The sequence below is a fragment of the Equus caballus genome, chromosome 4 (assembly GCF_041296265.1).
Source record: "Equus caballus isolate H_3958 breed thoroughbred chromosome 4, TB-T2T, whole genome shotgun sequence".
In the NCBI taxonomy this organism is placed as follows: Eukaryota; Metazoa; Chordata; class Mammalia; order Perissodactyla; family Equidae; genus Equus; species Equus caballus.
This window is the reverse complement of record NC_091687.1, coordinates 5546103-5566569: the sequence shown is the minus strand read 5'-3', so window position 1 is coordinate 5566569 and position 20467 is coordinate 5546103. Positions and strand designations below refer to the sequence as shown.

General features: G+C 46.8%; 1 protein-coding gene across 49 annotated transcripts in view; it reads left to right on the top strand.

Annotated features, from left to right (window-relative positions):
• The window catches only part of SRPK2 (SRSF protein kinase 2), a 228849-nt gene that overhangs the window by 188309 nt on the left and 20073 nt on the right, over window positions 1-20467 (top strand). For all 49 annotated transcript variants that reach the window (XM_070265410.1, XM_070265399.1, XM_070265387.1 and 46 more), the window contains 5 exons: window positions 966-1072; window positions 12149-12314; window positions 13370-13395; window positions 14822-15068; window positions 16356-16838. In XM_070265410.1, coding sequence (XP_070121511.1) covers window positions 966-1072; window positions 12149-12314; window positions 13370-13395; window positions 14822-15068; window positions 16356-16838 — 1029 coding nt within the window. The remainder of the gene's footprint in view (window positions 1-965; window positions 1073-12148; window positions 12315-13369; window positions 13396-14821; window positions 15069-16355; window positions 16839-20467) is intronic.

Genomic DNA, 20467 nt, shown 5'->3' with positions numbered 1-20467 from the left:
AGTGCGTCTGTTCTCCGATATTGTAGAAATATTTTTCTCGTTTTTGTTAAAAATCTTTGAAGCACTAGTTATTGTGATGTGGTAGATGCCGGTTTTTAAAAATATTAAATCCACTGACCTTCTTTAACTACCTATGTGGAGGCCTCCGGGATGAACAGAATATTCTTGAGGCGTTTCAGCGCCATTTAAAATCTTCCCGTGTGAATGACGTGAATATATTTGTGATGGACTGCGGTGGGTCGCAGTCCTGGAGGGTCGGTGATTGACTAGAATGTCTGATTGTTCCTTTTAAACAAACACCATATTCCTGAGATTTCATTCCTATAGGTTGGTCTTAATGCCGTGTCTCATCTTGTGATCCTACATTCCTGAGACCTGCCTGTGGTGTTAACACTGTCTAGTTACGAGGTGAAAGATATTATCCAAAGGCAAGATTAAGTGTCTTCACGGCGTCTGGTAAATCTCTGCTTCAGAAGGTGTTTTATCTGATGTGTGGTTGGAGATTTAGGTGGGCAGACAGGACGCTTAGGACGGGCTTCTTCGCTGTTTTCCTCCCCAGTCTCTCGGAGGTCTCAGTCTCGCTGGTTTTCACTGAGACTGGTTCCCAGGGCAGAGTGCGCTGAGGGGCATGAGCGCGGGCGCGCGTGGGCCTGGACCGCGTGGCGCAGGGAGCTCTGAATTCTGAGGTTTCCCCTCCTCCTCTCTGTGTGGGGATAAGAACGTGATTTCCTGAGGTGGTTACGAGTGCACATTAAGTGATATATGGCACATAATGAGTACCTACTGAATGTTAGATTGTTTTATTTAGGTGAGAAACCACAAATGACCACTTTTGGTATTATTGTTAGGATTGATGTTGCATTTTATAAAGAAAGAAATGTTTTGCCATGTGCCACAGTGATGCCGCTGTTAGTGGCTGCATCGCTCCAGGAAACAGCCGCAAATGATCCTTAGCCTCATCCCAGATGTCTGCATGGTCTTCGAAGTGCTGGGCCACCATCTCCTCAAGTGGATCATCAAGTCCAACTACCAAGGCCTCCCCGTGCGCTGCGTGAAGAGCATCATTCGACAGGTGAGGCTGGCGAGGGCAGCCCCCCAGCCCAGTACCTAACTGGCGAGCCCTTCAACGCGGACTCCTTTTTTTACATTCAAAAATAGATTTATTTATATACTCACAAACCTATACACGTATATATATTTTAATGTATATGTAATTCCTGTTTTAAAAATATATACATATAGTGGCTGGCATTTTGAACTTGTTAAATCAACTTTATATTTATTTGGTGATGTGCCTTTCTGTTGTGTAAAGGGAGTGATGTGTAAACGTGAGGCATACATTTCTTTTGGTGTCTTGATCTTTTCTAAGGTAAGTGATATGGTATGATGAGAAATTATTTTATCCAATATCATTACCAGAAAATGTCCCACTTAGTTCCTTAGAAAATAATGAATTCGTTAGAAAATGATTCATAAGACATAGATAATTTATTGTGTCTATTTGCTATTTCTGAGTATCTTTGGATGGAGTGTAAATGAGAGAGAACTGAAGAAATGTTTAAGTTATTCAGGGAGTATTGTGTTTTGAAACTGTGTTAGATTTGTACTTTGTTTAGTTAGCTTGACAAAAGAAAACCTATAGCTAGGGTCTGATTTGGTGATGCTGCTCCAGCAAATATTTATAGAATGAGAGTGTACACATATGGAAGATCTCCTCCTACTTAGAAATGTCACCAGATGCAGTTTTCTGGGTGGAATGTATCCGTCTGGATCCCCATTGCCCCAACCGCCTCAATTAGCAAAGTTGCAGATGTGACTTATGCTGGATTCCCTCTCTGATACACTGGATAATTACTGGGCATAATTCTGCAGAGTAAGTATTTGCTTGAGAAGACAACTAGGTGTCTGGAGCCCCTCCCTTGCCTCCAGGAGCTTGAGCTGGGCCTGCCCAGGGCTCCAGGCCTGAAATACAGTCTTTGGTCCAGAATTCTTAAGTAGGAAAAGAATCAGGGAACGATGCACAATTGAAGACTTGTGAATTCAGGAGGTGGGTGCATAAAAAGATTTGCATACATGCGTATAAGTAGATTTTAAACCCTTTTTATAAAAATTTTGAAGCTTACATTTGTTTAGTAAAAGCATCGTGGGTTTTGCTTCTGAAATTGTGTCTAGGTAGCTCTGTTTGGTCGGCCCGCGTACATCTCTTGGTGTATGTTTGTCTTTCTGTGCTGTAGCTCGGCAGCCTGGTTTCTAAAGCTGTAGGTGGTGTTTGAGGAGAGGGCTGGACAGGCCGGCTCTCTGCATGGCCTGCGCGGTGGACACTCTCCTTACACATGCTGGAACGTTAGACCCACATACCTGCCCACTGTAGATTTGTGGCTGGCGTTTGTCTAATAATACATCTGTTCCCTTCGAGACTTTGGATAGTAGCATTTTAATCCATTACTTTAACATGACTAATATCTCAAGTGAAAAACGATAATTTTTCTTTGATGTAGAAGAAGATATGTGCTAAGTGAGGGGGAAAATTACTGCATAAGTTAATTGAAGTTATTTGATCCCCAAATGACACATTGGTATTTACAACTGTTAGCGGCAACTTGAAACTCTAAAAAAACTCATCTTGTTAAAAGGCTAAAAAAATTTCTTAGTTATCTCTGATAAATCCTGAAAATATTGAAAGATTTATATATTCTAACAAAAAGTAAATAATTTCAGAAATATCAGCCTGCATGTATTTCACCCAGGTTCTGTCATTCCCTTGGGCCCGGCGTCTTCCAAGACGTCTGCTGTTGCCATAGGGGACTGTCATGTCTCCACACTCGGGCTTGGCCGTGTAGGAAGGTGAATTGGCAGTTGAACCGTCGACGTTTACTGTGAATGCCACAATGGAAAAACAAAATCTAGCCTTTCTTAGCAAGTGGAAGAGCCTGTCCCTCTAAGGACGAAGTTCTTGCAGCTTCATGGAGCTTGAACGCATGCGTGCTGCGTGAACAAGCGATTTAATGGATGTGTCCTGCTCACTGCAGCTCAGGTGCCCTGTGCTCTGGAGACTGAGAGCCCTTGTACTGTTTCGTTGGTCTAGAAAAATTTCAAGATGAAAGTTGGTTTTTATGTGGTTTACACTTAGTTCTTGTAGGCAGTGTTAGAAGTTTTGTTTTGCTTTCGTGTGAACGCATCTTTAGTTTTATTTAAGAAAAATATTATCCTGGAATCTGGATTTTTTCGCCTAAACTTGTAACTTTCAAAGTAGTAAATTGTTGTATATCCCAGTAAATAATCTGCTTCCCTGAATTTCCCTTCCTTGCCTTTGCTTCAGCCACGGGTTCCGTGTTCAGACTCCCAGGGCGCACTGGAAAGATCCGTTACTGATGTAGCTGCAGGGTCACATCACGTCCCAGAGCAGACGAGGCAGGCGGCCTTCGGACACTCTCACCGTGTGGCCTCCGCCTTCCAAGTCAGGGAGCTCGAGGCCTTTCAGTCGTCCCTGTTGCTGTGTCACTTGCTCTGCTCGCTGGTCACCTCACCGTCTATCCCTCCTGTGCTGTGCCTTTTACTCTTGATGTCCTTTCCATTTCCGGCACCACCATCCTCAGTTCAGGCCCTGCCTCCTCCACCCTTTCACAGGCTTCTCTCTGCTCTCCGGGGGTCCGGCTCATCTTATTCCACTTCCCTATTCCAGGTTACTCTCCTTTCCGGTGGCAGTTGCCTTCCTAAGTAAAACTTCCTTTAATCATTCATATTCCCCATTTAGAAACTTGTAGTGGATTTCCATTGCCTGTTGTCTAAGGCTTATCGTTGGCTTCCATGAAGCAATATATGGAGTAAAGGGCTTGGGTTTTGGTGTCAAATATACCCTACTCCAGCTAAGGACTTTGGCCAAGTTACTTAGCCTTCTTAAGCCATAATTTCATCATGAAAAAAAGGAGAATGATGTACCTTCCTTTTGTTAAGATGTAAAGGGATCCTCCTCTTTTTTTTTTTTATTTTGAGGAAGATTAGCCCTGAGGTAACATCTGCCGCCAATCCTCCTCTTTTTGCTGAGGAAGACCAGCCCTGAGCAAACACCTCTGCCCATCTTCCTCTACTTAATATGTGGGGCACCTGCCACAGCATGGCTTGACAAGCAGTGTAAGGTCTGCACCCGGGATCCGAACCAGCGAACTCCGGGCCACCCAAGTGGAACATGCGAACTTAACTGCTGTGCCACCGGGCTGGCCCAAGGGATCCTACTCTTAATAATTATAAATATTCATTCACTGTCTACTATGCACCAGGCACAGTTCTGAGTACTTTGCAAATTTTAGTTCTCTGAATCCTCACAATAACTCTCTGAAAATGGGTATTTTTACTCTCCCAATTTTATGGAAGAGGAGCTGAGGCACAAAGAGCTTCAGTAACTTGCCCCTCATCAGGAAGTAACTTAAAAATTAGTAAGTGGTGGAGCAGGAATTCAAACCCAGATCATCAGGCTTCGGAGCTCACACCTTTACCATTTTGCCAAGCAGCCCGTCCTGCCTTTGAAATTGCACTCGGCCTGTCCAGTAAAGCTGGACCGCTCGTCCTCCTGTGACCCTGGTGAGGGTCCTCTGCCATCTGAGGTCAGTGCACATTTCCCCTTATGAACCCTCAGTCAGCTCCTGTTACCTGGCAGGTAAATTTTCCCCATTAATTAATCTTTTAAATAGGTAATATGCCTAAATATTCTAAAATGTGTGTCCTTCTCGTACCCAGTTTCCCTCCTGGAATCAACCATTTTCTTATGAATATTCACTAACGTCCCAAGCATTTATAAATACATGCTGATTTACCAAAATTTTTATTCATAAATTTTTACTAGTTTCGTTTTTAGTTTTTAATTTTTTGCTTGGGGAAGATTCGCCCTGAGCTGACATCTGTGCCAGTCTTCCTCTATTTTGTATGTGGGACGCTGCCACAGCATGGCTGCCAATGAATGGTGTAGGTCTGTGCCTGGGAACCAAACCTAGGCCACCAAAGCAGAGCGTGCCAAACTTAACCACTAGGCCACGGGGGCCAGCCCCTTTACTAGTTTCATTTTGTAGGTATTTTAGAGAAAATCCATGCCTTGCCATTTTTAGCTTCACGTCTGATCATTTCTTTTGTCCTAGATGCTGAAAATACCATCCTTTCTTTTCTACCCGTGCTTTTAAAGATTCAGCCAAAATCCCACCTGTGTGGCAGAGGCTTCCGGTGCTTCCCCGTTCAGAGTGGTGTTCCTTCCCTCCTTGGTGCCCGCAGCCTGCATCTGGTCCTTCCTGAAGACTGCAGGGTCACACAGTGGGGGCCGAAGCTTCTCAACCCTGAACTGGTGGCCTTTGAGGCTGGTTCCTCTTCACTGTAGGGGCCTGTGCTGTGCATTGTAGGATGTTTAGCAGCATCCCTGGCCTCTTCCCACTAGGTGGCCTGTATCAGTCACCGCCCCCCCATAGGACAATTAAAAACGTCTCTGAACTTGTCACATGTCCCCAAGGAGGCGAAATTCCTTCTCAGTGAGAACCCCTGGAACAGGGGAAAGTCCAGCGGGTATGTGCCTTGGTGGTAGGCTTAGTTTCAAATTCTAACTTTGGCACTTAGTATTTTGTGACCCCGATCGAATTACTTAACTGCTGTGAATCTATTCCCGCATTTGTGAAATGGGGATGGTAATATGTAATTTGTGGCTTTATTTTAGAGATTAATACTGAGAGACTCCTGGTAAAGAGTCCCGCATAGTGACCAGCACGAAGTAGTCGTGGTCTCTCCCCAGCTGCGTTGTGAGCACCTCAGAGTTACGGACCATGTGTTGGGAGTTCCACATCTCTATGTAGCTTGCTTCATGTCATATGTGGTCAAGAAACTTTTTTTTTTTTTTTGAGGAAGATTAGCCCTGAGCTAACATCTGTCACCAATCTTCCTCTTTTTGCTGAGGACGACTGGCCCTGAGCTAACATCTGTGCCCATCTTCCTCTAGTTTATATGTGGGACGCCACCTCTGCATGGCTGGCCAAGTGGTGCCATGTCCGCACCCTGCATCTGAACCGGTGAGCCCCGGGCCGCTGAGAAGCGGAACATGCGAACTTAACCGCTGCGCCACCAGGCCGGCCCCAAGAAACGTTTTCAATAGGTGTCTTTTCTGAAATGAAAGAGCAGACGTGTGTTCCTCTTGTTCTGTACAAAAGGGCTGACCTGTCTGTGATTTGACAAGCTCATAGATGAACGTTGCCACTTACTTATTCCCTAAAAGTAATGACACAACTGACTCAATGGCTTGCTCAGCGTTTCCACTCCCCGAGTGTCGGTCCTCTGGGCGGTTCTTGGCTGTCCTCATTTGGCCGTGGTGTCCTCGTGTGGGGTCAGGGGGCCCTCCTGGTGGCCTCTGACGGTGGTGGGAGGACGGCGTGGGCAGCCTCCTCTCGGGCTGCTGCTCTGGCCTCACGGGTGGCGTCTGTGGTTGTCTGTTCGGCCCTCAGCTTTCCTTTCTCTTTTCTCTTTGAAGCAGCTTTCCTGAGGTCTGTTTTATGTCTAGCTCTTATTTCTAAATCTGAGAGGAGAGAGGGCACCCGTGTTGGCACTGCTTGTTCGCGGTGCGTTAAAGATAGCCCACAGGTGATGGGTGTTTCCACACCGCGGCGTTCTTTAAACGTGGCTTTGACTTTCTTAGGCCATTGAAAGGGTAGCTGACATTTTGCTTCTCGAAACTTTGTGGTTTAATTTATTGCCCTTTCCAGAAACCTTGCAGAGAAGTGGCTGCTTCCATCACGTGGAGCTTGGAAAGGGCAAGGCCCCGATCTGGGTGACTCTGCTACAGGACTGGAGAAAGTGGCAGTTGGAGCCTGTAGCCCTGGATTTTTAAGTTATTGTTACTCTTTCCTGTCATTGCGATTGTCACTAACACTCGTTCTGCTCTCTCAGGCCCTCGCTGGGGCGCACGTTTTACAGGTGTTCATGGTTTTAGGTGCCTTATTTGTATCATGCCACCTGGTCTTCACCACAACCTTAGGAGGCCAGAGATGCCATCTCTGCAGAAGGCGTCGCGCAGAGAGGGCGAGAATCTTCTGCAGGCCCCTCAGCTACTGTGGGGAAAGCAGTATTTGAATCCAGGTGACGCGACTCCAGGATCCCTGCTCTCATTGTGGGGTGGGGTGAAGTGTCCGCAGGAGGATTTGGGAGCATGTTAGGTTGTGGCCTGTCTGTATGAGACGTGTGCATCGTGTCTCTGTTTGTGGTAACTCGTTTTATTTTGCCTTAATGGTAGAGCTGGCAGTTAGATTGTTTAAAAGTACAGCCAGTAGATTTTATTTAAGAGGTCATTTGTCATTGGTAATACGTGCTGCAATGTGTAAGCTAAGGGGACTCAGAATGCAGTGCTTTTCCAAACCCACCTTCTTTGGGGCCATGGCCCCCGTGGGCCTGGGAGGCGTGGCCCTGCTGGGCAGGCTGGCTCGCCTGTTATCACTGACTGATTTTGTCTATACTTAGTATTTATTTACCGTTTTAATTACTTCACTGCTCCTCGTTGATTAGGATCGAGCCAGTATTGTTCACTTTTGGACCAGGAGATTGATTTTAAGTTGGTGAACGTGTTTATCTTTTGGATTTGTTCCGAGTAGTAGTATGTCTGATTCTGTGCTAACCTGGGATCCCTCAGAATGTTGGTCCTCAGCTCAGAAAGATGGGGGACTCGCCCCTTTCAGGGGAGTGAGTGAGGCTCTCTCTCCGCCTCCTTGCTCCTGTGCGCTCTTGTGCTGGGCGTGTGGCCTTGTCTGCGTCCTGCCCTCGTTCAGCAGCCCAGCTGCCAGGTTTCCTCGTTGATTCTCGCTCGTCCATGTTGATAGGACAGTAGTCGGGTATTTGAGGAAGTGGATCAGGCCTGCGTCTGCTGGGTCCCCTGTCCAGGGCGTCTCGTTGTTGTCCTCTTCCATCGTGGCAGGCGTCTCCAGCCCTCTCCATGCAGGTTGACATCACGCGTGTCAGAAGCAGTTGGTAGAAAAAAAACAAATTAAAAAAAAAAAGAAGCAGTTGGTAGGACTTGCCTCATGTCTGTCTCAGGGAGGCAGAAAAATCCAGGGGGAGCTGGAGCTTCCCTGGGGAACCATTTCTCGGCTTCAGGAGAGCCCCACTGGTGTTTCCTGCACACCCATGAGGAGTTGGCATCCGGGGAAGGGCTCCTGCTTGGGGCCCCTGGCCCACTTGTCCATCCGGCTGCCACTGGGGCCTCTCCTGGTGCAGCATTAGCAACACCTTACTGTGGAGTGAGAGGCAGGCCAGGTCTCCTGGCCTCGTGTCCTCAGCCTGGTCGGGGTGGGAAGAAAGGCCCCACGTTGTGCCCAGGGTCAGAAAATGCTTTGGAAAGTTGCTCTCTTTCTGTCTCTCTTTGCAGTTTAGAATTTGGGGGAAGCGTGAGCAGGGCTGGGCATGCCTTCTAGAGAAGTCTCTGCATTGCTCTTAACTTCTGTATCTGCAAGGATTCCTCCTCTTCTGTCTGCAGGATAACAGGACCTATTTTAGCGAGGCGCTGTGGAGGGGAGCTGGCTTGTGCGCAAACACAAGTGACTGACGGTCTCTGGTGCGGTCCGTAGTGCGTGGGAAGACCCTCAGAGACCACCTGCACCCAGCCCCGAATTGGACGGCTGAGCTGAGGTCAGGGAAGGGGAGGGACTTGCTCGGAGCTGTGGCTGTGAGTTCCTGACCAGATGCAGGGCTTCCCGCCCCCGCCCTGGGCTCTGCCTTCTGCCACCCTGGGAGGGAAGTGGCCCGCTCCAGCAGGTGCACGCGGCCCATCGGGGGGTGCAGGCCGGCCCTGGCCCACCCAGGTGGGCTGAGCACCGCTTCCATGGCAGCTGTGGATGGGAGCAGGCGGCGGTGAGGGCCTCTGCTGCCTCCTGCCGATGAGGCGGGTGCGTCTTAGGCGAGAGAGACGTGCTCGTTTGAGCAATGAAGGCCGCAGAGGGGAGATTAGCGAAGGCTCCTTTGGACTCTGTTTTTCAGAATTTGCAAGAGGAGAGCTCTCCTTGGACATGAAACTTGATTTGTTGATTTTTATTTTTTTGCAGCGTCATAGTTATTCTCCGTAAATGGTTGAAAGATTGCTCAGCATTCTTGTTTGAGTCTGGATTCTGCGGTGCTTTATTGCTTTCAGCTTCACTGGCTGAGAGCAGGAATGATATTTTTGAAAATAAAACCATTCTTCTTATCTTACAGCTAAAGATTTTTTTAAAGAATAGTAGTCTGGAATTAAAAGAAATTATGGAATCAGAGTTTTGTTGCTGGAATGTACTGCAGAAGTTAGCGGGTAGAGCCCATTCCTATTAGAGCGGGAGAAATGGGACCCCGAGAAGTTTGATGAGTGACTTGGCAAAGGTACAGTCATTTCGTCAGGATCAGTACATGTCTTCTGATTCTACCACTTATTTTGAGTCTCTGATCCTTCCCGAATTTCGAATAGAGATACTTCCCCTCGTTTTCAGATGAGAAGGTGGAGGCTCAGGCAGCGTCGGTGCCTCGCCAGCAAGTGGATGATGGAGCGGCAGTTTAGGAGCCTGTGACTCCCAAGGTCGTAATTTAACAGCGCGCCGTGCTGCGTCTCGTAACTGTTTACTTTCCTTTAATGATTTGCATCATCTTAATTAACTTACTTAATTTGTCCCAGTGGTGAAGTCTGTTCCTTGTGTTCATTCTCAGACGTTATAAGCTGCGCTTCATAAGGAAAGTTAACCCAGTTGAGTGCAATAGCTAATATTTTAAAAATCTGGGACCTTCAGTTCTTGCTGAGAGCACGTTGATGGTGTCGAGTGCCTCGTTGCCTTTGGGCACTCGGTACACCTTTGGATGCTGAAGCTGGTTAACTCTTACCTGTGTAGGCCCGCACGCAGTGAAACAGCCTCAGAACTACGAAGGAGCTCAGGTGGGACAATGGGGGTGACTTGGGCATGAGATGGTGTTGAAAAGATCTTTTAGGAAAGATGCTTGACATTTACTTTGAGTTAATATTTGATAATTGAAATTTTATTGGAATAAATTTGAAACTCTTCAAAGTTTCTCAGATCTTGTTTCTTTGACCTTTATAGGCTGGAAATCATCAGTGTGCCTGTCTTTTAGTTTCTTGTACTTCTCAGGCTCTTTCTTGTTACTCAGATATAAAAACTCAACATGTTATTTCAGTTTGCACAAAGAAAATGCATGGATGTCAGTGTATAACCTACAGGCCATTGGACTGTGTTCCCTTCAGGATTATAATCTTATTCTTTATGGAAATATATAATGATATCTTTCTTACCATTGGTCCTTTGGTATTTTAAACATAATTTAAACATATTCTTATTCCAGTATTATCTAAAACATTAAATATTCTAAGGTAAAAAGTCAAAAGTTTTTCCTTGTCTTATTCTATATCTGTCCATTTTACTGGTACTTACTAGGAACTGTCAGCATTTTAAATCGTGTTTGCTGTGCCCATGGTTTGGCTTCGTTTCTTTTTGGGCAATTCTTTACCTCCCTTGGCTTGAGACAGTAAATGAGGACGTGAGGACGATATAAGCCCCGTGCGGACGGGGGACTTCATTATATGCTGCATATCACACACCTGGGGTCAGCTGATGTGTGCTCAGTGAAGTCGTGTAAAAAGCCTTCCTAGGAAAGTTATTTTAGATGAGTGTAGGGATTTCCATCCTGTGTAAGAGACAGGTCTTCCTGTTTTCATTTCCCTCTGGAACCTCTGTCCCCTCACTTGCTGACGCTGTGTCATTTGCTGAGGTGGTTTCGCCAGATACTCAAGGTGGACAGGTGCATCCGGTTTACTGAGAACTTTCCAGAGCTGGGTGATGTTATGTATCTTCTGCTTGTCTTTCTCCCACTTCTTTGTCTATTGTGGGCAAGACCCATAAATGACTTAAAATGTTTAAATGCTAATATTTATTAAGCATGTGGAATTTCTAATGTATGGGAACATCTGTATTTTAAAAATAATTTCTGTTTATGGAAAGAATTGAAAGCTTTCCTCTCTAATTGGCCTTTTATTTAGATCCCAGCACTCTGTCTGTTCCGGGGTGTTCTCCGTTTTTCCTGATACCTGCGGTGATTATGTGACTGTTTGCTTCAGCAGTGTCCTTGTAGCTCAGTGCTGTGGTGTTAGCTGGGTACCAGGGCTGTTTAGCCCTCATCTCCTGCGGTATGAAAAATGTGTGCACATCATTAGCCATCGTGGAAATGCAGAGCAATGACATACACGCTTCATACCCGCTAGGGTGACTAAAATAAAACAGACAGATAACATCAAGTGTTGGCCATGATGAAGAAATTGGAACCCTCATCCATCGCTAGTGGGAGGGTGAAACAGTGCTGCCACTCATCTTAAATGGTTTAGCAATTCATCAAAAAGCTAAACATAAACCGTATGACCCAACAATGGCACTCCCGGGTATATACTCAAGAAAAGTAAAAACATATGTCCACACAAAAACTTGTGCATGAATGTTCATGGAAATATTATTTATAATAGTCCCAAAGTGGAAAAAACCCAAATGTTCATCAAGGGAATGGCCAAATAAAACGTGTATATCCCACGGAACATTATTTGGCAGTTAAAAGAAATGAAGTATTGACACATGCTACACATGAATGAACCTTGAAGACATTATGCCAGTTACAGAAGACCGCTGGGTATGATTGCATTTATATAAAATGTCCAGAATCGGCAAATCTATAGAGAAAGTTAGATTAGTGGTTTCTTAGGGCTGGAGGAGTTGCGAGGAGATGGAGAGCGACTGTTAATGTTTCTTTTGTGAGTGACGAAGTGTTCTAAATTAGATGGTGGCGATGGTTGCACATCTAAATACCATTGAGTTCCACACTTAAAAGAGTGAATTGTACGGTCTGTAAATTAGATCTCAATAAAGCTGTTATTAAAAAGTATATATATATATATATAGGTGCACTTGCTTCCACCAGCATAAATTGCCACCAGAATGATACACATCTGCTGCCTATGGGAAAGAGCTGTGTTCCCTTGGGGGCCAGGGCGAGAGGTCGATTTTTACTAAATACCCTTTTGTGTCTTTTGAGTGTTGCACCTTGTGATAATATTACCTGTTTTCCAAATAAATGTTGAATAATAAAGGTATTAATAACTCTCTTGATTTTCTGTGCCCAGGTCCTTCAGGGCTTAGATTACCTGCACAGTAAGTGCAAGATCATTCACACTGACATAAAGCCGGAGAACATCTTGATGTGCGTGGATGGCGCATATGTGAGAAGAATGGCAGCTGAGGCCACCGAGTGGCAGAAGGCGGGCGCTCCCCCTCCCTCGGGGTCTGCAGGTGAGGAGCTGAGCCAGCTTCGTCTCGGTCTGTTCGGGGACATTGAGAGCCTGCACAGTGGCACATCGAAGGCGGTTGAGTCAGACGTGTCCATATTAGGAACTTCTGTAAGAACCTGATTCCTAGAAAGAACTAGATTTTTCTCTTGAGAAGGAAGATGCGCCAGTTAAATTATACCTTGCTGTTTGAATTACTTACCTTTGTCCTCCCTTGAAAGGTCATTTAGATTCTTAGCTGCTGCTGCATCTACAGTGGGACATTTTGTTTTGTTGCCACTTCTCTGCACAAGGTCATGTAGCAGTAGGTTTCATGGGCGACCTGCAGGCATCAGAATTTTTTTCCAGTTTCAGGCTTACTGGAGGGCCGCCTAGTTCCCAGTGAGCGTAGCTACATCAGTCTGAGTCTGACTGACGATTTGGAATGAGTCACAAAAGACCCAAGGGCGGGGCAAGAAGACCAAGGGACCCGAGTATCAGCCTCGTGTGTAGTTATTTCTGGTTTCATTCCCCGCCCCGACCTGGTTTTCTCCCGTCAGGGTGGTGGTGTTTTATATCGTGGGACCTTAGTCGGTCAAGCGTTTGCTGCCGGCAGGTTCTGGTCATTTGATTTCTAGAACAGTTGCTGCATTATTTGATTTACTTTGGTTGCAAAACTGGCCAAATAGTTTTCAAACATAGATGTACATCTTCCAATCTGAACCGTTCATTTCATTGTCTGTAAAACAAATTTAGTTTGGCATTTGTGAATTCCTCTTCATTTTCTTATCAGTCAGGGCTTTGGGATTGACTGTGTTTGAAATGAATGGACAATTTTAGACAAATAAGAGAAATGGCTCCATATTGAACAGTTACTGCTGTGCCTTTTAAGAGCCAATCATTTGAGTTGGATCAACTTTCTTTAGATCTCTATGATTAAGAAGCTCTGATATTTAACACTTGTTGAAGTTGGATAGCCGTTAAAGGGCAATAATTATTTCATTTTACAATTCAAATTACCTACATAAAGATGTGTGTCAATTTTCCTCTAAACCGTCATTTTGTTTCGTTTTGTTTTAGTGAGTACGGCTCCACAGCAAAAACCTGTAAGTACTTACACGTCTACTTCACCTTCATGTCAAAAGTGACTGTTCATTAGTGAGCTTTTCAAACTGTAACGTTAGTTTCTGTTTCTTTCTGCAACAGTTTGTCATTTAACGGTTTTTGGGGGGAATTGGTTGTACGTTTTTTGTTTTCTTCTCAGTCACTGATGTTCTGATGTGTATTAATGTGGAGGACAAGACGGGCATGTTGATCAATGCCGTGGATCCTTGACTATAAGACCTCCTGTTTGATCAGTTGAAGTGATTTTAGAGGTGGGGTAATTGGGGCCACTGCAAGTTGGAGCTTCGTTTCCTCATGTCCTTCGTTTCCTGGCTGTTGGCCGAACCTGAAGAGACGTGAAGTGAGAGAGAGTTTGAGGTGTGGTTATTCCAGAAACACTTTACATTCTTCCTCATTGGCCTCCAAGTTACATGTTTTTCGGAAGCTGCTGTTCTGATTTTTTCCCAGCCAGTAGTATTATTTATTTTGTGGTCCTGCCAAAACCCTAAGTCTGACCCAGTGAAACCAGCTGCTCAGAATTAGCTCCCGCCCCGGCGTCCTCAGCCTGGCTCGCTCCCAGGAGAGGACGGAGCCATGGGTCACCTGCAGATTTTGAGAGAGCTTTGTGAACCAAAAGCCTTTGAAAAGAAATGTGCAGAAGGTCCAAGTGCTGCCACCAGCCTCAGTTTGAGTGGAAGTCCTGGAACGAGAGGCCGTCGTGATGACGACGCCACCTGGCCTGCCGAGGTGCCCATCGTTCCCACAGCTCTGTGGGGCCGGAGCGGCTTGTTTGGATTATCGATTCTCTGAGAGCCTGGAGGCCTCACTGCCAGGACTTTCCGAGTCACATGGCCAAGACTGGAGGCAGACTGAAACCTGGCTTTTCCTTTTTTCATTAACTTCATATGCTCATGTTTTTACAGTTCACGCAGCCTTGGCTGTTGATAACAGCTCACTGTGTGAGACCCACACCCAAACAGAGCTGTCGACCAACAAGGGAGGAAATAGACCTGGTTTGGTAGACTGTTCGTTTTCGGCAGACAGTTGGGTGAGACAGTGAGGAGAGGACGTTGATACAGGCAGCAGCAGATGAAACTTGCCAGCGGTGCCTCTTGTTCAAAGGCAAGAGCATCTCAGCCTCTTTAGTTCTTCTGAGAGTTTAAATGAAAAAGACTCAGTGGGTTTAGCGTATCCCTCTGAGGGCGGGACCTAGTTGGACTCCCATTCCTGGATTTTAGCAATGCTGTCTTTTTGCTGGCTTTACTGTAGCCCTAACCATGAGGTGGAGCTCATGTCTGGGCGGGTAATCTTAATCGAATGTGACCTGAAAAGGCAGGACTTGTTGGTGTTTGTCCTGCTGCCAGCACTGATACTGTTGCTTAGTGCTTTAAAAAGAAGCAAACTGACCTGTATTTTCTTAACGTGTAGATAGGAAAAATATCTAAAAACAAAAAGAAAAAACTGAAAAAGAAGCAGAAAAGGCAGGCCGAGTTACTGGAAAAGCGTCTGCAGGAAATAGAGGAATTGGAGCGAGAAGCCGAAAGGAAAATAATAGAAGAAAACGTCACATCAGCTGTACCTTCCAATGAGCAAGACGATGAAGACCGCCCAGAGATGAAACTGAAAACAGCAGAGCTGGAGGAGGCCGCCGAGGCAGAGGCTACGAACGACAATGGTCAGTGACACCTGGAGGCCGGGCTGCCTGGGGGTCCTGGGAGCGACGTTAGTGGGCTCCCGCCAAGTCGTCACAGAGCGTGACTTGCTGCTGCCTCAGACGTGACGGTGATTCCCTGCACCTCCTTTTTCGGGAGGAATAGTCTGGCAGTTCATTTGTAAAGTGTGCGCCAGAAATATGTTAATATTTCAAAATAATTTTTTAAAAAGTGGAAAATGTCTGAGAAACACCATGTCTCTCTCATGCTAATAATTGTCCTCTGTTTTGGAATTAACCTTTTGCCTAACAGTGATGCTTCCGCAGACCTTTTCTAAAGATTGTAGAGCAGAGGGGAGAGACGGAATGGCAGCTCGCAATGAATACAGTAGCCCCCTTATCCGCTGGGTCACTTTCTCTGGTTTCAGTTACCCACAGTTAACCATGGTCCAAAAACATTAGATGGAAAATTCCAGAAATAAGCAATTCATAAGTTTTAACTTGCGGGCCATTTTGAGTAGCACTATGAAGTCTTGCGCCATCCTGCCTGGGACGTGAATCGTCCCTTTTCCAGCGTATCCCGGCTGTGTACGCGCCCTGCCTGTTAGTCGCTCAGTAGCCAACTCGGTTATCAGATCGAGTGTCTAGGTGTCGAAGTGCTTGTGTTCAAGTCACCCTTAGTTTCTTAATATTGGCTCCAGAACACAAGAACAGTGATGCTGGCAATTCACATATGCCGAAGAGAAGCCATAAAGTGCTTCCTTGATGTGAAAAGGTGAAAGTTCTTGACTTAAGGAGAAAATTGTATACTGAAGTTGCTAAAATCTACAGTAACTTTTATTACAGTATATTGTTATAATTGTTCTATTTTAGTATTGTTATTACAATAACAAAGATTAATATTGTTATTAATCTCTTGCTATGCCTAATTTATAAATTAAACTCTATCATAGTTATGAATATACAGGGAGAAAAACATAGCATATATAGGGTTTGGTGCTGTCCACGTTTTCAGGCGTCCACTAGGGGGGCCTTGGAATGTGTCCCCCCATGGATGAGGAGGGCCTCCCATAGTCATTTTTCTCCAAAAGCTGTCTAGAGTAACTTTCTAGTAAGAGTATGCCAATTATTTAATAAATGAAGGATAAGATTTAGAAAACCTGAAGATTTTACCCTGAGAGCCAAGAGGTGTTTGCTGTGTGATACATGAATTAAGCACATTCGAAAACGTCTCTTGTTGGAGGAAGTAGCTAGTGCCGCTGTGCTAAGGAGAGTAGTGAGTTCTAATTCTTAATCCATCAACTTTTTAAGGTGAAGCTGAGGACCAGGAAGAGAAAGAAGATGCTGAGAAAGAAAACATCGAGAAAGATGATGATGATGTTGAACAGGAACTTGCGAACATAGATCCTACGTGGATAGAATCACCCAAAACCAATGGCCATATTGAGAATGGCCCGTTCCTACTGGAACAGCAGTTGGATGATGAAGACGATGATGAAGAAGATTGCCCGAATCCCGAGGAGTATAACCTTGATGAGCCAAACGCAGAAAGTGATTATACATATAGCAGCTCCTATGAACAATTCAATGGTGAATTGCCAAATGGACGACATAAAATTCCCGAGTCACAGTTTCCGGAGTTTTCCGCATCGTTGTTCTCTGGGTCCTTAGAACCTGTGGCTTGTGGCTCTGCACTTTCCGAGGGATCCCCACTGACCGAGCACGAGGAGAGCAGTCCATCCCGTGACAGAAGCAGGACGGTCTCCGCCTCCAGCACTGGCGATTTGCCAAAAAGTAAGTGTCCGTCCCAATCAAGTGTCTGCTTTCGGTGGCCCAAGTGTCACACGCTTGACAAACGCTGTGAAGGGAATTGGCTGGAGGTGGTAAAGCCACGGGTGCATGCATTCACTGTTTTCATTTTACACTTTGGTACTCGTGAATAAGTAATAGAATTCAAAAGATATTCTGTGCTGCTGGGCTTTCTCTTGCTCTCTGCATATCTGATCCCATTTCTGAGCTTTTCTCATTCTTTCTATATTTGTTCAGTGACATCTACATTGGCAGAAATCTTCCAAGTCTGGCAGCTTACACCTGTAGCTTTCTAGAACGTGTAGTTTAATTTATAATTTGTCCTTCCCTCTGATAGTATTATATTTAGTTTTGGTTTTTGTTCTGTTTTGTTTCTATTCAAGGAAACATGTACCTGCCCTTTGTCATCTTTTATTTTGATAGTTGTTCCTGATTATAAGGCTCTGCTACTGAGATTTTAAAGGAAGCGGCATGGATGTAAATGTGCTGATGACTTACACCCCCTCCTTTTGAGAGTGAATGCCGCATGACGTGTCCCTGCCTGTGACATGCTCGGGACTTGAGTAAGCAGACACTGGGCACCACGGCTGGCTTCCCTTCCGGCCCACAGTGGGAAAGCTCAGACACCTCCTCTGCTCCCTCTGCTGACAAGAGCGTTTAATACATGGCCAGTCATGATGAGCCAGCCTGCAAATAGCCTAAGAAATTCTGCAGCCCCTTTCCCTCCAGCGGGTGGAGCCGCACAGAGCCGTCCTTGTGACTCGTGGGCTGTGGCTCACCGTGCACAGGATGTGGTGGACGGACTCCCCGCCTGCTCCCCTTCGCGCTGACCGGGGTCTGTTGGGAGGCACTTATGAAATGCGTTCATGTGGAATGTAGGCTCACCTAAGGGAGCACTCACCTCTCTGGGTCTCCTTGATGCTTATGCTACTCTGACGCTTGTGGTCACCAAATGACCATTTAACTGACTCCATTTAACTCAGTTCTGATACTTGGAGATAGCGTCAGATCACCCAGGTTCAGGGGTCGGTCGCCCAAGACTGTCCCCCGCTCATATGCCAACCACCTGTATTTCTGACCCGCAGCCACAGGTTGGAGGTTCCCGTGACCCACTCCTCGGGTTCAATTATTTTGTTAGAGCAGCTCAGAGAACTCGAGGAGACAGTTTCCTTGCTGGGTCACTGGTTTATTATAAAAGGGGGTAACTCAGGAGCAGCCAGCTGGGGGAGACACACAGGGCCCACGATGGGGCGGGGGCGGGGTACCCCACTCCTTCTGGCTCGCCACCCTCCCTGCTGTCTCTCACACATTCCTTCCTGTCATGGACTCATGGATTCTTTTTTCTTTTAAAACACATTGAATTATGTGTTATAATCATTTATAGCTTTTTTTCCTTTGATATCAGAACTGTCCCAAATCTGGCCCATGTGAGCCTCTTGGGGGTGGCTCTCAAGTCTGACATAGTCCTCTCCTTCCTCAGCTGCTTCCTTGCCTTCTAGAAGCATGTGTCCCAGGCTGGAGTGGGCCATATCTCCAAACAGTTTTGGTTACTAATTTTTTAATGTTTTTTGATGGACATAAAAATAGGAGCCAGTAGTATGTAAAATTTATAAATACGCATATATTGGGGTGAGTGTTCAAACTTTTTTTTTTTTTTTGAGGAAGATTAGCCCTGAGTTAACATCTGCCACCAATCCTCCTCTTTTTTGGGGAGGAAGACTGGCCCTGAGCTAACATCTGTGCCCATCTTCCTCCACTTTATATGTGGGACGCCTACCACAGCGTGGCTTGCCAAGCGGTGCCATGTCCACATCCGGGATCCAAACTGGCGAACCCCGGGCCAGCGAAGCAGAACGTGCGAACTTAATTCCTGCGCCACTGGGTCGGTCCCCCAAACATTTTTATTGATGGAGTAAACAGTCAAAAAGCTTAGCAATCCCAAGTGTGGCAGAACCTGTTCCCAGCTTATTTTCGAGACATGCTAGAGGGCGTCTGTGTGATCATGACCTGGTCGCTCATGCTTCTGTACCTCTGTGCTTTTCCTCCTGCATGGGATGTTTCCTCCTGTTTTTGCATGGTCCATCCTTTTGGCAAACTTCTGTTCTTTTGTCAGGTGACAGCTCAAATGTAGATCCTCCTGTGTCCTCAGCAGGTCTCAGGCCTCTTGCCCGTCTTTTCCTACTTGTCATCTTTTTCTTATCCATCTGCTCGTTGTCCGTTTCCATTGTCTTTCTTCTCACTGGGATGTAAGCCCTTTGAGAGTGCAGTGTGTCCTCAGCACCCGACTCAGGATAACGGGCAAACAAGCCAGTGGTCTCCGTTTGTAGTGCTCTCCTCCTCCCTTTGTCCACTCACAGTCCCAGTTCTGTCCAGCACACTCCCATCCCCAGCACCCTGTCTGTTGCGTGAATGTTGAGTCAGGAAGAAGCAGTGGGAGGTCTGTTTTTCTCATTGCTCTCAGTCTGCTGCCAAGCAGGCCTTTTCAGTGTCCTTGAATTCTGGGGACATGGCAGGGACAGGGTCCTCTCATCCAGGCATTTTTTAGAGGCACTCAGTTTTGGTTTCCAGCTTGGTCTTTTGGTCACCGTGGGCACCTCCACGGAAGGGGTTTGGTTTCCTGCATGGCAGGGATGGCCTGCAGGCTGGTCATTGGCCACCTGGTATTGGTGAGCATGAGGCAAGAGAAACAAGCTCTGTTCAGAGTTCGTGCACACCCTCCTCGTTAGAGCAGAGCGCCCACACTAGGCGACCGGAGGAGAGGTCGGCCACGATGAGAAGACTGCGGAGCTTGCACGCTGGGCTTGAGGCCGTGAGCTTTTCCCCGCGCTGGTGTGGGGGCCCTTGAAGGTGGAGACGAGGAGGCAGGAGGCCGCTTGGGTTATGAGCTGCTAGAGCCATCGCGTGTCCCGGCTTGTCACACCTGAAGGACGAGCCCTGTGCCAGGGTGCATTGGGGTCCCTTTCCTGTCACCTCGTAGTGGCCCAGGCCACTGTTGGTCCTTGCCTCGGCTGCTGCAGTACAGGCTCCATGCTCGTCTCACCTCCACTAGTCCCCTCTCTGGAGGGCGGTCCAGAGGGCTCTTTAGAGGGCGCCCAGTCACCCTGGTCTCCAGCGTGGCTCTGCTCAGAAGCCGCGCTCCGCAGCTCTCAGGCTGTGCCCAGCCCAGTCAGCAGCCCTCTCTGCAGTCCTCTCCGTGCCTCAGTTCCCCTTGCTCACCCGCGCCTGCCACGCTGGCTGCTTCTGAGCTTTTTCCAGAAAGCGAGCTTGCTCCTGCCTGCTGCGCTCCGCACGCTGTCTCCTCCGCCCCCCACTCAGGCCTCTCCTGGGTCAGCGCTGCTCCCTGGACACGCCCCCTGCCACCGTCCCCTTTCTGTGCTTTGTTTTCCTTTATGGCACATAGAGCACCTGACGTGGTGTGTGAACGCTCATCTTATGGACTTTATCGCCCACGTTCCCGACCGGCGCGAGCGTTTCCTAATTTGGGGTGTGGTTGGGGGAGCCTTGTCTGCCCCGTTCACGCTGTCCGCAGTGCCAAGGCGGCGTCTGGCGCGTGGAAGGGCCACAGTGAACACTTGGTGAAGAAACGGGTCAGGTTTGGGCGTTAAGTCTCCTGG